General features: G+C 40.6%; 1 protein-coding gene and 1 pseudogene across 1 annotated transcript in view; both read left to right on the top strand.

Moving 5' to 3' along the window:
- The first annotated feature begins 202 nt into the window (after positions 1-202).
- On the top strand, positions 203-3,213 carry LOC143297108 (uncharacterized; annotated as a pseudogene).
- Positions 3,214-4,659: 1,446 nt separating this feature from the next.
- The window catches only part of LOC143297036 (lon protease homolog, mitochondrial-like), a 52,308-nt gene continuing 41,900 nt past the window's right edge, over positions 4,660-15,067 (top strand). Inside the window, exons 1-9 of the mRNA XM_076609201.1 lie at positions 4,660-5,297; positions 6,798-6,886; positions 8,385-8,504; positions 9,668-9,726; positions 9,940-10,160; positions 10,347-10,408; positions 11,702-11,772; positions 13,184-13,242; positions 13,807-13,890. Coding sequence (XP_076465316.1) covers positions 4,671-5,297; positions 6,798-6,886; positions 8,385-8,504; positions 9,668-9,726; positions 9,940-10,160; positions 10,347-10,408; positions 11,702-11,772; positions 13,184-13,242; positions 13,807-13,890 — 1,392 coding nt within the window. The 5' untranslated portion in view covers positions 4,660-4,670. The remainder of the gene's footprint in view (positions 5,298-6,797; positions 6,887-8,384; positions 8,505-9,667; positions 9,727-9,939; positions 10,161-10,346; positions 10,409-11,701; positions 11,773-13,183; positions 13,243-13,806; positions 13,891-15,067) is intronic.

Raw genomic sequence — 15,067 nt, 5'->3', positions numbered from 1 at the left:
AGTGAAGGGGGGGGCATTTTTGGCACAGGGGACGTTACGGAACTCTGCCTATGCCGGTCCCAAGCCCGGATGAAAAAGTGAGGAGGGGTGGGCGTGGGGCTAGCAATCCTACCCTGTAAAAAACCAGCTTGCTACAGAAACGCCAACAACAGACCAAGAGATTACTACCCTGGAAGAGGAAGGGTCCTCGTCAAGAGGACATATGACGCCATGTGGTGAAAGTCGTGAGTTTACTGAAGCTACAGGGCCGACCGCCCTTCTATCGACTAGGACCATCAATGTCGGAACATGGAATGTGAGGACCATGTATGAGACGGGAAAAACATCACCAGTAGCGGCAGAGATGAAAAGCTACAACCTCACACTGCTTGGAATCAGCGAGACCCGTTGGACACAGTCAGGACAAAGGAGACTGCTCACCGGAGAGATGTTGCTGTATGCCAGCCACGAAGAAGACAACGCCCCACACACAGAAGGCATAGCACTCATGTTGTCAAGACCTGCACAGCGAGCTCTGATTAAATGGGAAGCACACGGATCAAGAATCATCACAGCGTCCTTCAGAACAAAGATGAAGAGGATAAAGATGAACGTTATCCAGTGCTATGCCCCAACTAACGAAAGTGATGAAGAAGCCAAAGACCAGTTCTATGACAGACTGCAGAAAGTCATGACCAAGTACCCAGAGAAAGATGTCAGCATCCTCATGGGTGACTTCAATGCCAAAATCGGGCAGGACAACACCGGATACGAGGAAGTGATGGGAAGACACGGACTGGGAGAGATGAATGGAAACGGCAAGAGATTTGCAGACTTCTGTGCAATGAACAACCTGGTCATCGGTGGCAGCACTTTCCCCCACAGAAGAGTACACAAGGCCACGTGGATATCTCCTGACCTAGTGACTGAGAATCAGATTGACCACATCTGCATGGCCAAGAGATTCAGGAGGTCTCTGTAGGATGTAAGGGTTAGAAGAGGAGCAGACGTCGCATCTGATCACCACCTGCTGGTAGCAAGGCTGAAACTGAAGCTGAAGAAGAACTGGATAGAGGCAACAACGAAGAGACAGAAGTTCAATATCACCCTGCTGAAAGACTCTAAGACCAGAGAAGAATTCAGAGTGTCTCTCACCAACAAGCATCAAGTGCTACAGGAACTGCTTGAAGAAGAGGCAGGCATTGAGAACCAGTGGCAGAAAGTGAAAGAGATAGTTACATCAACCTGTCAGGAAGTAGTAGGCCCCAAGAGATATCAACAGAGGGAATGGATATCGGGAGACACATTGCACAGATCCAGGAGAGGAAGTAGAAGAAGGCAGCAGCAAATAACAGCCGTACAAGAGCAGCAAAGGCCAAGGCACAAGAAGACTTCACAGAAGCCAACAGAGAATTGAAGAGGAGCCCGAGAGCAGACAAGCACAAGTATATCGACAGCCTCGCAGATGAGGCCGAGGAAGCAGCAGCCAGAAATGACATGAAGACGCTCTATGACGCCAGAAAGAAACTGTCAGGGAAGTACATCAGGCCCAAGCGACCAGTGAAAGACAAGGAAGGAAACACAGTTCAGGGAACTGAACGAGAACTGACCAGATGGGCAGAGCACTTTGAAGAGCTGTTGAACAGACCCGTCCCTCCAAATCCCCCAAACATCAACCCAGCTGACAGAGACCTGGACATCAACTGTGGGAACCCAACCAGGGAGTAGATCAGGAAAGCCATCGAACTACTGAGGAATGGCAAAGCAGCAGGACCTGATGACATCCCTGCAGAAGCACTCAAGGCAGATCTGGAGACCACAGTAGAGATGCTGCACCCTCTATTAGAGAAGATTTGGGAAGAAGAAGAAGTACCAGCAGACTGGAAAGAGGGCTACCTTATCAAGCTACCCAAGAAAGGAGACCTCAGCAACTGTGCCAACTACAGAGGAATAAGGCTTCTGTCAGTGCCAGGAAAGGTCTTCAACAGGATCCTGCTTGAGAGAATAAAAGGTGCAGTTGACCCCCTTCTCCGGGACCAGCAGGCTGGCTTCTGCCTGAACAGATCATGCATTGACCAGATTGCCACCTTGCGCATCATCGTCGAGCAGTCCTTAGAGTGGAACTCATCACTGTATATCAACTTCGTCGATTACGAGAAGGCCTTCGACAGCATAGACCGCGAAACCCTCTGGAAGCTGCTATGTCACTATGGAGTGCCAATCAAGCTGGTCAACCTGATCAAGAACTCTTATGAGGGAATGAGGTGCCGGGTGGTCCATGGAGGACAGCTCACAGACAGCTTCGAGGTGAAGACTGGAGTCAGGCAAGGCTGTCTCCTGTCACCTTTCCTCTTCCTCCTGGCAATCGACTGGACAATGAAAACGTCAACAGCGGACAGAAGAAACGGAATCCAGTGGACACTACTTGACCAGCTAGATGACCTGGTCTTCATGGATGACCTGGCCCTGCTTTCCCACAGTCACCAGCAAATGCAGGACAAGACAACAGAGCTGGCAGCTACCTCATCACAAGTTGGCCTCAACATCCACAAGGGGAAGACCAAGATCCTCAAGATCAACACAGGAAGAGAGGACGCAGTCACAGTGCACGGGAGCAAGCTGGAAGAGGTAGAGGCCTTCACGTACTTGGGCAGCATCATCGACAAGCAGGGTGGCATAGACGCAGACGTTAGAGCAAGAATTGGCAAAGCGAGGGTAGCATACTTGCAACTGAAGAACATCTGGAGCTCCAAGGTGTTGTCGATTAGCACGAAGATCAGGCTGTTCACCTCCAACGTCAAGTCAGTCCTTCTGTATGGAGCAGAGACATGGAGGACAACAAAGACCACCATCAGGAAAGTGCAGACCTTCATCAACAGCTGCCTGAGAAGGATCCTCCAGATACGCTGGCCCGACACTATCAGCAACGCAGACCTGTGGCAGCGTACCAACCAGCTGCCAGCTGAAGACAAGATTCGGCGCAGAAGATGGAGATGGATCGGGCACACCCTGAGGAAGCCAGACAGTAACATCACCAGGCAGGCACTGAAATGAAATCCCCAGGGCAAACGGAAGAGAGGAAGGCCAAGAAACACCTGGCGACGTGACCTAGAGGCAGACACCAAGAAGAAGGGGCACACCTGGAGACAATTAGAAAGGGCAGCCCAGGACAGAGGACTCTGGCTGACTGTTGTGAGCGGCCTATGCTCCGGGGGTAGTGATGGGCATAACTGACTAACTGACGTTACGGGATACATGGGGAGGACATTTTCAGGATAAGGGGGACATTTCAGAACGAGGCTAAAACCCAAGAAAGCGGACATTTTGGCCGCTAACAATGTCCGCAGAGGACATTATGAACGGTGAGAAAGCCCCCGGGGGACATTTCCAGCGGTCAGTTTGTTCCCCGGGGACGTTTCCAGGTGGGGAACAATCTGGGATACTGCACCGGTAGGATGCCTGGCCCGTCTGCTGATGTGTAAGTTTTCTCGCTCATGTTTCCACAGCGAGTTCTTCGCAGAAAAAAAGACCCCGCCCACAATTTAAGTAAGTGATTGGAGTGCATCAGTGCTTTCTTCAGTTAGATTTTACCCAGCTGAGTGCAGAATCATTAATAATTTGATAAAACTGCTGGACTGACGCTGATGTAATTCCTTCTGGGATGAGACGATTTTACTGCTGACTCCCCCCAGCCCCCCACCCCCACCCCCTTTTTTTCTTCTTTTTTTTTCTTTTTTTTTTTTTTTTTTTTACTAATAGGAGAAATCACGCGCACAGCAAACACTTTGCTGAAGTGACTTAGTTCGGAGGTCAATCATGAACACAATTTATGTAAAAGATTCTGCACAGTTTCTTCTTCTTCTCCTTCGTTCGTGGGCTGCAACTTCCCGGTGACGTTCACTCGTATGTACACGAGTGGGCTTTTACGTGTATGACCGTTTTTACCCCGCCATGTAGGCAGCCATACTCCGTTTTCGGGGGTATATACAGTTTAAAATTTCCCACTGACACCACAGTTTAACAAGAGACTGGCTTCTCATTCAAGTCGTAGTGAACACCTAGCCAGCAGGCGTGCTGCATCAGTGGTGAAACTGAGCAAGGGAATGGACTTCAAACTGAGGACACCATCTACATTATTTGACAACTCTATTATCTGGAGAAAAAAATCAAGTGTTTGGGTTTTTTGTTGTTTTTTTAACTGTGCCAAATAATCCTGGCATAATGATGAATACAGATGTAGTCAAAGATCAGTTTACGTTATCGCAACAAATACATCAATGCAGTTACCATTTCAGCTACATCTTTGATGCATTAATTGCTTTCCAGTCCCAAGACATGTTTTCATGGACAAACTGTTGTACTGTAGACACGATGCAAAACTAAGAGATTGTGTCAAAAAGCATGATTTTAAAAAGTAGTCACAGCCAACCTCAGCCAGGACTGAAAACAGTGCAAAATTCCCATATCATTTAAGTGCTTTGATGCTTTGCGTCTATGTGCAACAGTCAGACAGAAATTACTCATGTGAATACATACATTTTTATCGATGGTGCACAACGCATTGTGTTGTGTGAACGAAACTTCGTGAACAGCACCAAAAAGGACTATCCCCATTCGGTTGTTCTTATATGGTGCAAAGTGAATTCTGAAAGTAGGTTTATCTTTAGACCAACGGCTAGAGGACGTGAAACATGGCGGTTTTGCTGCGTCGAAATTGCTCCTGTCTTTGGAAACACGTCAGTTCAACGGCTTCAGTGTCAAGCATTTCATTGAGAAGCAGGTGTTCTTCATGTTTTGAAACAAGAATTCTCACTCATGCCAACTGTGGCTGTCGCGCAGTTACGTCGGCAAAGACGCTGATAATGCCGGCAAGATTGCATCAGTCGTCTGCTTCAGGAAGATGCCTGGTGAGAGACCGACCTGCAGTATCAGGACGACATTCAAGAAGAATTGTCCTTCCACAGGTTGAAAATGGATACATGGATCCATCGATACTTTCGCAGCAGATCAGACATTGTTCTTCACTCACTCCGCTTTTAAAACGACAGTCATTCTTGGCTCGTACTGGTTTTCAGTTTCAAAATGCACGATTTCTGGTATCATCCCCCACCAGCGGCGATGGGAATGGAAAACCGTCTAGTCAGGGTGACGGTGAAGGCAAAGAAAAAGGAGTTGAGCGTCCAGCAGCAGAAACTGAAGATGTGGATTCTTTGGCAGGTGCTTTGTCCACGATGAATGTTCCAGAATTTTTTCCTCGGGTGCCAGTCATTGCGGTGTCGCGAAATCCAGTCTTTCCAAGATTCGTCAAAATGATAGAGGTATCCCACTGTTAAACTACAAGAGAGATATTGTGCTAGTTATGGTCACAGTGATTGAACTTTAAGTATTCAATTATATTGTTTAAAACATTATTTCCAGCTATGAATGATGCATGCAGATCTATGAAAAAAGAAATCATTCTGAAATAGTTAATACTACCTACCCCAGTTTGTTCCAGTTCTACAATGCAAATTATACAGGGTAGGTTAGCCTAATAGAATAGAATATGTCTTTATTACCAAGTGTACAGGGGTCACAAGGAATATCGGGTGGGGGGGGGGGGAGGTACATAAAAAGGTATGAAAAATAATAGAAAATCATACACAAACACAGATGCAGTAGAAATTAGTATGCATACATGTGCATATCAGTACAAAAATTTATGCATACACACACACACACACACACACACCTGGAGAGTTTTCTGCCTGCATGACTCGTGGAGGCACATCACATGATCTATACTCTGAAGTTGATTGGCTCTCCAAATTGCGAGCAGTGAAGGTGATAGAGAGAGGCAGAGTGTGCAGGCAAACAGCAGGCTTCATTTTTTTCAACATTTTGCTTCATATTTTAGTTGTCTTGTTGTTTGTATGATGGCACCATTGTACAGTGTTTGACTATAGCAATGAAGGCTTAGAACTGAAGAAATGGTGGACAGCAAACTGAAATCCATGACATTCCGCATGGAGCTCGCAAGTGCTTGTGCGATGCACATCTAAGTAATCATCTGTCTAAAATGTTAAAAAAATTAATGAGTTAACATATATTACACAGATGTGGGAAACATAATGACTTTTTGTGGCCTGTTTAAGGGGAAATTTCACCAGGTGCTGTCTTGGGAGAGGGGAGGGAGGCGGGGGGAGAGTGCTCATGCACCAGTTGCAGTCAACCAAGCAGCATCACAATACTGAATAATGTTCAGACTATGAAATGAAATGTTAAAGATTTTGATACTGAACACAAAAAGTTCAAGCAATTTGTTTGTTTGTTTGTTTCACAAGTCATATCCTGTTAACTGATAAGACAATGAAAGTGGCTGGGTATGATCAGACACAAATCAGAAATCATTGTTCCTGTTCTGATCACAAAATGCATAAAAAGTATCTTACCTGGTGACAAGTTTGTCAAATGAACTCTCTTCTGTCTTTTTCCTCATGTGTAAGAATGATTCAGTGCCTTTGGGGTAACAAACATGGGGACTTGAGAGAAAAAGTGTTGAGGTTGCATGTGTTTGCTTCTTTTGTATATGTTGTTCACCTTTGGCATTGCTCGTATTTGGGATGGAGTTAAATATATACATGCGCAAGATCCAAGATGGCTGCGGAACTCACCAGGAGTGTATTGCCTATTTTTTTCTGATTCAGAGCTTTTGACTCACTCAAAAAGTTAACATACCATCACACTTCTCATTGCTGCAGCTCAGTCACCACTGTCCATTTGGCTTTCAATTTCATACTTTTTGTCTTCTGTTTTTTTCTTTCTCTTTTTTCTCTAAGGTGACAGACCCAGTCTTGATGGATCTGCTTCGAAGAAAGGTGAATCTAAATCATCCATATGCTGGAGTCTTCTTAAAAAAAGATGACATGTAAGTTAAGTTTTTTTATCAAAGCCTGGATGTTGTATACTTATATTTGTGAGTTATCCAGTTTGCATGTTTGTGTGTATATGTACTACATGTGTCATGTGTGCTTGTGTTACTTAGTGTGTATGTGTGTGTGTAGACTGGAGAGGAGAGGGGAGATGGTTTTTGTCACAAATGGTTGAGTGCTAGACTCCCATCTGATGAACCAGCGCCATAAAATGTTACCATTGATTGCTTTTGTTTTAGTTATATATTTTTCATACTTATGTAACGATATATTTTCCTTGTGAAAGACTGAAAAACTGAGCATCAAATTTCTTTTACATGCTGCTGCCTCTTAACTTTTTTCTTTTTCAAAGCAATTTATAATCTATAATTATTTATGATTGAATATTTCATATAATATTACTGCCTGTTGCAAACTTTTTAGAATTTTTTCTTTCTCTGGTAGTTTTTCTTTTTTCGTTTTTTGGTGTGTGTTTTTTGTGTGTTTTTTTAATTTTAATTGACCTGGTCTAAAAAAAAAATATTTCTTATATTTGAAACAGAATATGAATGCTTCATTTTTCATAAGACAAGAAATTACAAATGTGATTCTGATGTCTGTGTAGAGAGATAAGATTTTATGATAATTTATGTTTTGGTATTGTGTATCTTATTTGTCTGTCCAGTGGAGAAAGCTAAACATTTGTACCTTTCTATTTTGTTCTTTAAAGTCAACAAGTTTGCTTGCCGTAGTGGTGGTTGGGTAGTGGTGGTTGGCGAGGCTCTAGGCACCATAATTTGGCAACAAGTTTGCTTTCCTCAATATTTTTTGTTCTGATTTATGTTGGGTGTTATTTTGTTTCTTTGTTTTTTAAGTGTTCTGTCCAGTTGATGTGTAAACATGCTTTAGATTATTAATGTGTTTATAATCTCTCTAGAGCAATCTTGAATAAAAATCTATTATTTGGTAGATCTTGTAGAAGCTGAACATAGGTGAACTTATATAGATGTATTAAAGCACATTGTGTATATGTCACACTGTGTGGGGGTAGGGGTGTAATCATGTATTGTATTGTATTGCTCGTCATGACAGATTTCTCTGTGTGGTATTTGGGCTCCTTCCCAGGGAGAGCTTATCACCACAATGAGAGCACAACCTTTCTTTAATATTTGTATTTTGCCTACAAGTATTTGTTTTCCTATCAGAATTGATTATTCTACAGAATTTTACCATGGACAACCCTTTTGTTGGCGTGGGATTTTTTATGTGCGGTAAGTGCATGCTGCATCTCATCTGAATAACTTGCATCCAAACAACCACTCAAGTTCTAGGGGAAGGGGGAGAATACTGGTGAGTGTATGAATTGAACCAGTGCACTTAGATTCTCTCGCTTCTTAAGCAAACATGTTGCCACTGGGCAACTTGGTCAATATGCCTCTATATGTGTAAGTGTGTGTTTGCAGGGATGAATAGATACATATATATATATATGTGTGTGTGTGTGTATGTGTGCAGGGATGAGTCAGAGGTGGTGGACAGGTTAGATCAGATTTACAACGTCGGATCCTTCGTACAGATCACAGAGATGCAGGACATGGGTGACCGACTCCGCTTGCTGGTCATGGCTCACCGCAGGTACTCTGGCACTGACAGGACAGTTTGTGGCTAACCGCAGGTACTGTGACACTGACAGGACAGTTTGTGGATTACGGAGATACTCTGGCACTGACAGGACAGTTTTTAGCTTACACAGGTATTCTAGCACTGACAGGACAGTTTGTAGTACTTACAGTAGTGGTGGTGATGGTGCCTTCGTCTGACATCACAATGGTTAGATGCTTCTCTTCATAAGAAAAACAAACTTTTTGAAGCCACAAGCAGCAGTGATGATTAAAAAAAAAAAAAAATTTGCATTATGTGTATGAATGGATGCTTTTGCGTGTGGGCATGATTGTTTAGATTTGTGTCCATATGTGTTGAATAAGAATCAGAATACTGTATTGTCATGTAGGCCACACACTGACTTATACTTATTTAACAGAATGAAATTGTGTACATTTTTGACTCACTTGTGTAAACAAAGTGAGTCTATGTTTTAACCTGGTGTTCGGTTGTCTGTGTGTGTGTCTGTGTGTGTGTGTTTCTGTGTGTCCGTGGTAAACTTAAACATTGCCATTTTCTCTGCTAATACTTTGTCAGCTGACACCAAACTAGGCATAAAAATAGGAAAAATTCAGTTCTTTCCAGTCATCTTGTTTAAAACAATATTGCACCTCTGGGATGGGCACAAAAAAATAAAAAATGAAGCCTAATTATATACAAACTGCATTTACTGTTATATTTATATTTTTTGTATTCTCTAAACTTGGCACTTTGATCTGATATTCTGATCCAACAACAAGAGCAGTCATTATTATCATTTTTTGTTCAAACAGGAACTTCTTTTGCTAAGCATGGAAGTTTTATTTACTTTGCAAACGTTTTGGTGCAGATAGTAAAAAAGGGAAATTACTGTGTAATTAATGCAAGGGGACTTAATTTGCTTTAAACTGATCTTTCTCATCTTAAACATTTTATTTTGAAATTATACTCAATACATAAAAAGCTTTGATTTTTTTTTTTTTAGTGTATCACAAGTGAGTCTTGAAGGTCTTGCCTCTCTTGTTGTGTATGCAATTATATTTGTATGTGGCAGGGGATGGGTGGAGATTGTCACTGTATGTGAGTTGAAAGATGTGCATGCATACCAGCTGAACTAATGACCAAAGTAACATGAAATGTTGTTTTCTTTATTCTAGAATCAAGATAACAGACTTGCTGTTGACTGATCAGGAGGAGGAGACTGCCACAGAGCCAGGTATGGGCTCAAAATTTTGTTGACATACTTGTGTATCACCCTATTGGACAAGTGAAACTAACTTTGATCTGAAAATATTTTGAAAAAAAAAGGGGGGAAAAGAAATCTTTCAAATGAGACAGTCAGAATCAGAGTTAGTTAAGAAATACAATTGTTTAATTAAGAACTTGTTTGTCGTTTGGTATATGATTGTATTTCTATTTAATTTCCCAGAATCATCAGTGGAAGATCCTAATCACCGTAGGAGGTTACGGCAAGGTCGAAATGGTCAAAAACCTGATTCGGATGCAGATTTGAACAAAAAGACACAAACAGCCTTTCCAGCTGCTAAGGTGGGAGAAAAAGAGAGACTTCTAACCACCTTCACCAAGGTGCTAATGGTGGAGACAGAGAATGTCGAGAATGAGCCTTTTGAGAGCAACAATGAAGTGAAGGTAAGTGAGCTTGGTACAAGTATGTGCATGAGAGAGGGGTGGGGGGTGGTGGGGGTGGTATATGTGTGTGTGTGTGTTGTTGGGTTTTTGGGAGGGGTTAGGGGGGGTTGTGTGTGTTGTTGTTTTTGTTGTTGTTCAAAGGATTGTCATCGTACACACATTTTATTGCTGATTCAATATTTGCAGGCGTTGACCGCTGAGGTTGTGAAGACTATCCGAGACATCATCGCCATGAACCCTCTTTATAGGTGTGTTGTCTTTTCATCACAGAGAATTTTTATTTGCAAGTTGTTGTTAATGATCATTGATTCAGCAATCATGTAGCATTTTCATCAGCAATAATTAGTCGGGCAACACAAGAGAAAATCTCTGTTTCCATTGCCCTCTCATTTCTCCAGCCAACTCTTCTCTTATGAAACAAAAAAGAAGAGAAGGAAACATGCTACATTTTATGTTGGTTATGTTAATGATAAAGTTTTATCAAAGACCTCTGGCCTATAACAAATGAGTGGGCCAAGAAAAAATAAAACAATGAATTATACAGTGTGAATGAGAATGCAGCCTCACCCACCCACGCACTTAAACACTCACCTCCCCATGTACACATGCACACACTGTTTTATGTTAGTTACTTTGTGTGTGTCTTCATAAATATATATGTGTAGCGACCTCCTTATTGTTGAGGATAAGTCCAGTCTGTTTTCAGACTTATAAAATGTTGCCAAAGTCATAGAAGTTGTGCCAGAGAATATTTAATGTTGAACTCGTATTGATAGTTTTCATTCCAATTCAAAACTAGAACATATCTCATTATCTGACATTTATTTGTAGTTCAAGCTAAAAAGGCTTTGGTACCATACAATTCACTATATCATCTGTCATTAATGTTCATTACATTATAATTCTTTATTTTTCAGTCACTTTATTTGTATGGAACAGTTTCTGTTGTCATCAGCATGTGCAACAGAACCCACAGTAAGAACAAAACCTACCAGAATTGATATTATTTTTATAAGTCTTTTAAATCTTTTTGAAAACGCCTATACATAGGCCTTCCATCCCTTTCCAGTGACATTCAGTTATAATCCATGGAGTCTTCTCGCATGCGTGCGTCCGTGCGTGTGTGTGTGTAACTAAGAAATCTCAGTTTTATGCTTTTTTGCGTCAATTTGTGTGTGTGTGTGTGTGTGTGCGCGCACACGCGCGCGTGTGTGTGGTGTGTTATGTTTATTGTAAAGCGCTTTGAGCTTCCTTTCAGAGAGGAAAGCGCTCAACAAGTATCCATTATGATTATTATTATTATTATTAAATGACATGTTTATTACCTTTTTAATGTAACAAATAATGTTACAAAACAAATAGATTTTGCTGTTTAGATTTTTAGTGAATAATTGATGCCAGTTTCTCTGTGATTGCATTTGCAAGGTGACAAATAAAGCTTGTGACAGTTTTGATGCCAAATTATCTGGCAGGTTAAAAAAAAAAGTTTTGTCTTGAGAGCTAACCATGTGTGCCAGTTATGTGTCTGAATGGTTTGACAGAGAGAACCTGGCTCAGATTATCCAGGCGGGTCAGAGAGTGATTGACAACCCAGTCTACATCAGTGATCTGGGTGAGTACAGATAGGAATTAACAGTATCTGGACCATGATAGACATTGCTCAACAGACCAAACACAGTACAGACTGTCAAGGATTGTTGTTTTTTTTTATCTTTCCTTGAAGAGTTATTTTTATTTTCTAGAATCATAATGTGATGGACCGGCACAGGCATTATATTTTTATTTCCTAGTATCATGTGACAGACCAGCACAGACACTGTTGAACAGTTTGAACAAACCTGTATGGACTATAGGAGGAGTTCAATGTGTTGTATTATTTTTTGTCACAACAGATCTCTCTGTGTAAAATTTGATTTAATTACACATACTTAAATGTGACCCACTAGTGCAGACTCCAGCAGGGGTCTGACATTCCTGTCCTGTGCAAACTACTATCCGCCTATGCGGAGAAAACGAAAGTAGCTACGGTCGATAACCTCCCAAAAGTAGGTAACCTCCCCTTTGCCCCCCTGACTAGCGCCTTCTTTTTCCGGCAACCATCATGACTCCTGTTCCTGTGCTCTTCATACGGCTAAGTTTTTACGTATTTTCTGTCTGTCTGTCGATTCTCTGGCATTCTTGTTTTTTGTCAAATTATGTCTCCAACCAGGTCACATAATTATATAGCTCGATTGGGCGATCGCACTAAAATTAAGGCGCGGTGTAAAATTTGAATGGCTGCCCCCAGTGAGAACATGTTGCCACAATGTAGCACCACCTTTTTTTCTTCTTCTTTTTTCTGTTTGCAGGTGTTTTTGTTTTACCATCAAAGTAGATTTTTTTCTGCCATACCAGGGACAATCCTTATGTTTCCATGGGATCTTTCACATGCACTAAGTGTGTGCTACACACAGGACCTCGATCTAAATATCTCTGTGATGGATCTGAACAAACTATATTGTTGAATTATTGAACAGACTAAACATCACTGAACAGACCAGGCTGACAAAGAGTAATTGTTGTTAGTTACCTGAGCATGGATCAGAACAGACATTGTACTGTACAGATCAAACACAAACACTTGAGTATTGGGAGTTGGCATGAACCTTAGGGTGGGACAGAACAGATGTCCACTGCTGAACACATCAGCCAAGTGCAGTTTACATGTGGAGATTTGGTTCTTGTGAGTGAGATAAGATGGTAATCTGATGATACGTTTTTGTGGATTGTTGGAATTTGGATTGAGTAGAGTGTAACTGTCTAATATGACATGAATGAAAGAATTTTATTTTTGTTTCTTTTGTTTTGCTTTCACAGAGTTCAAGTCAGAGTGCAGAAGTTTGTCACTTAATTTTTGTTTGTATAAAATCAAACAGACCTGTATTCCAGAATTGACTGTATCTTGTACTTAAAATTTTTATGTTGATAAGATGAATATTGTGTGCATGTGTTTGTGTGTGTATATGTGTGTGTGTGTGTTACAGGTGCTGCACTAACTGCAGGTGAACCTGAAGAGCTGCAGGCAGTTCTGGAAGAAACCAATGTAAGTCTGGTGTTTGGAAAATTACAAAGATCATTTGGTTGCTTCTTATTTGTCAATTGTTTTCATGGAAACATATCACAGTGGTGAGGTGACTACTGTGTGTCTGTTTACATGCAAATGCATATTGTTTTCCCTGTTTGTATCTTTTCCAAATTTGGAACTTTTTTTTAAGCCAAACGATGATTGTGTGATCTAAATGCTGAATTAATAATAGAAAAAAATAATATGTTGGATAATTTTCTTTTAGATACACACATACGATTTTACAAGATATTGTATTCAATAAAAGTGCAAATTAACACAGAACTGGTACGTTACATTGACACACTGAAAAGATAGAAAAGTGAACTAAATATTTATGTTAGAGAAAACTATTTGATAAAAATTAATCAAAATGTGTTGTTTTTTGTTTTGTTTGTTATCCAGAGGTGAATGAGAGTGATCCAATATCCAGTTATTTGATTGATCATGAATAGTTATTTCATGCTGAATTGTTGATCATAAATAGTTATTATGCTGATTTGTATTTGTTTCTGAGTGCTGTGTGTGTGTGTGTGTGGGTAGATACCAAAGCGCTTGATGCTGGCTCTGTCTCTGCTGAAGAAGGAATATGAGTTGAGCAAGCTGCAGCAAAGGATTGGCAAAGAGGTACACAAAGAATGTGTGTGTGTGTGTGTGTTGTTGTTGTTGTTGTTGTTTTGAGCGTGTGTAGAGAGTATGAATGTCTGTGCATGCATGTTTCATACATCTGACTTCGGGTTCAGTTTGAACTTGTATCACATTCATCTTTGTATTTAGAGTGGAGGTGTGGTGTTAATTTCATTGGTATCAAATTAACATGGTCACATGGGTTACATATCTTGAAAAGGTGGGTTTTTGACTCACTTGTGTAAACAAAGTGAGTCTATGTTTTAACCTGGTGTTCGGTTGTCTGTGTGTGTGTGTGTGTCTGTGTGTCCATGGTAAACTTTAACATTGACATTTTCTCTGCAAATACTTTGTCAGTTGACACCAAATTAGGCATAAAAATAGGAAAAATTCAGTTCTTTTTAGTCATCTTGTTTAAAACAATATTGCACCTCTGGGATGGGCACAAAAAAAAAAAAAATGAAGCCTAATTATATGCAAACTGCATTTACTGTTATATTTATATTTTTTGTATTCTCTAAACTTGGCACTTTGATCTGATATTCGACCCAACAACAAGAGCAGTCATAATTATCATTTTTTGTTCAAACAGGAACTTCTTTTGCTAAGCATGGAAGTTTTATTTATTTTGCAAACGTTTTGGTGCAGATAGTAAAAAAGGGAAATTACTCTAATTAATGCTAGGGGACTTAATTTGCTTTAAACTGATCTTTCTCATCTTAAACATTACATTTTGAAACAAGAGAGGCAAGGCCTTCAAGACTCACTTGTGATGCACTTTTTTTTTTAAATCCAAGCTTTTTATGTATTGAGTACAATTTCAAAATGTAATGTTTAAGATGAGAAAGATCAGTTTAAAGCAAACTAAGTCCCCTACAGAGTAATTTCCCTTATTTTACTGTCTGCACCAAAACGTTTGCAATAAGCAAAACTTCCATGCTTAGCAAAAGAAGTTCCTGTTTGAACAAAAAATGATAATAATGACAGATCTTTTGTTGGGTCGAATATCAGATCAAAGTGCCAAGTTTAGAGATACAAAAAATATAATTATATAACAGTAAATGCATTATACTCAATACATAAAAAGCTTGGATTTTTTTTAAAGTGTATCACAAGTGAGTCTTGAAGGCCTTGCCTCTCTTGTTTATGTTGTTTTGATAAAATCTGAAAGAAAATG

This window comes from Babylonia areolata, chromosome 22, assembly GCF_041734735.1.
Source record: "Babylonia areolata isolate BAREFJ2019XMU chromosome 22, ASM4173473v1, whole genome shotgun sequence".
Classification (NCBI taxonomy): Eukaryota; Metazoa; Mollusca; class Gastropoda; order Neogastropoda; family Buccinidae; genus Babylonia; species Babylonia areolata.
Note: the sequence above shows the minus strand (reverse complement) of the source record. Positions and strands in the feature narration are given on the sequence as shown.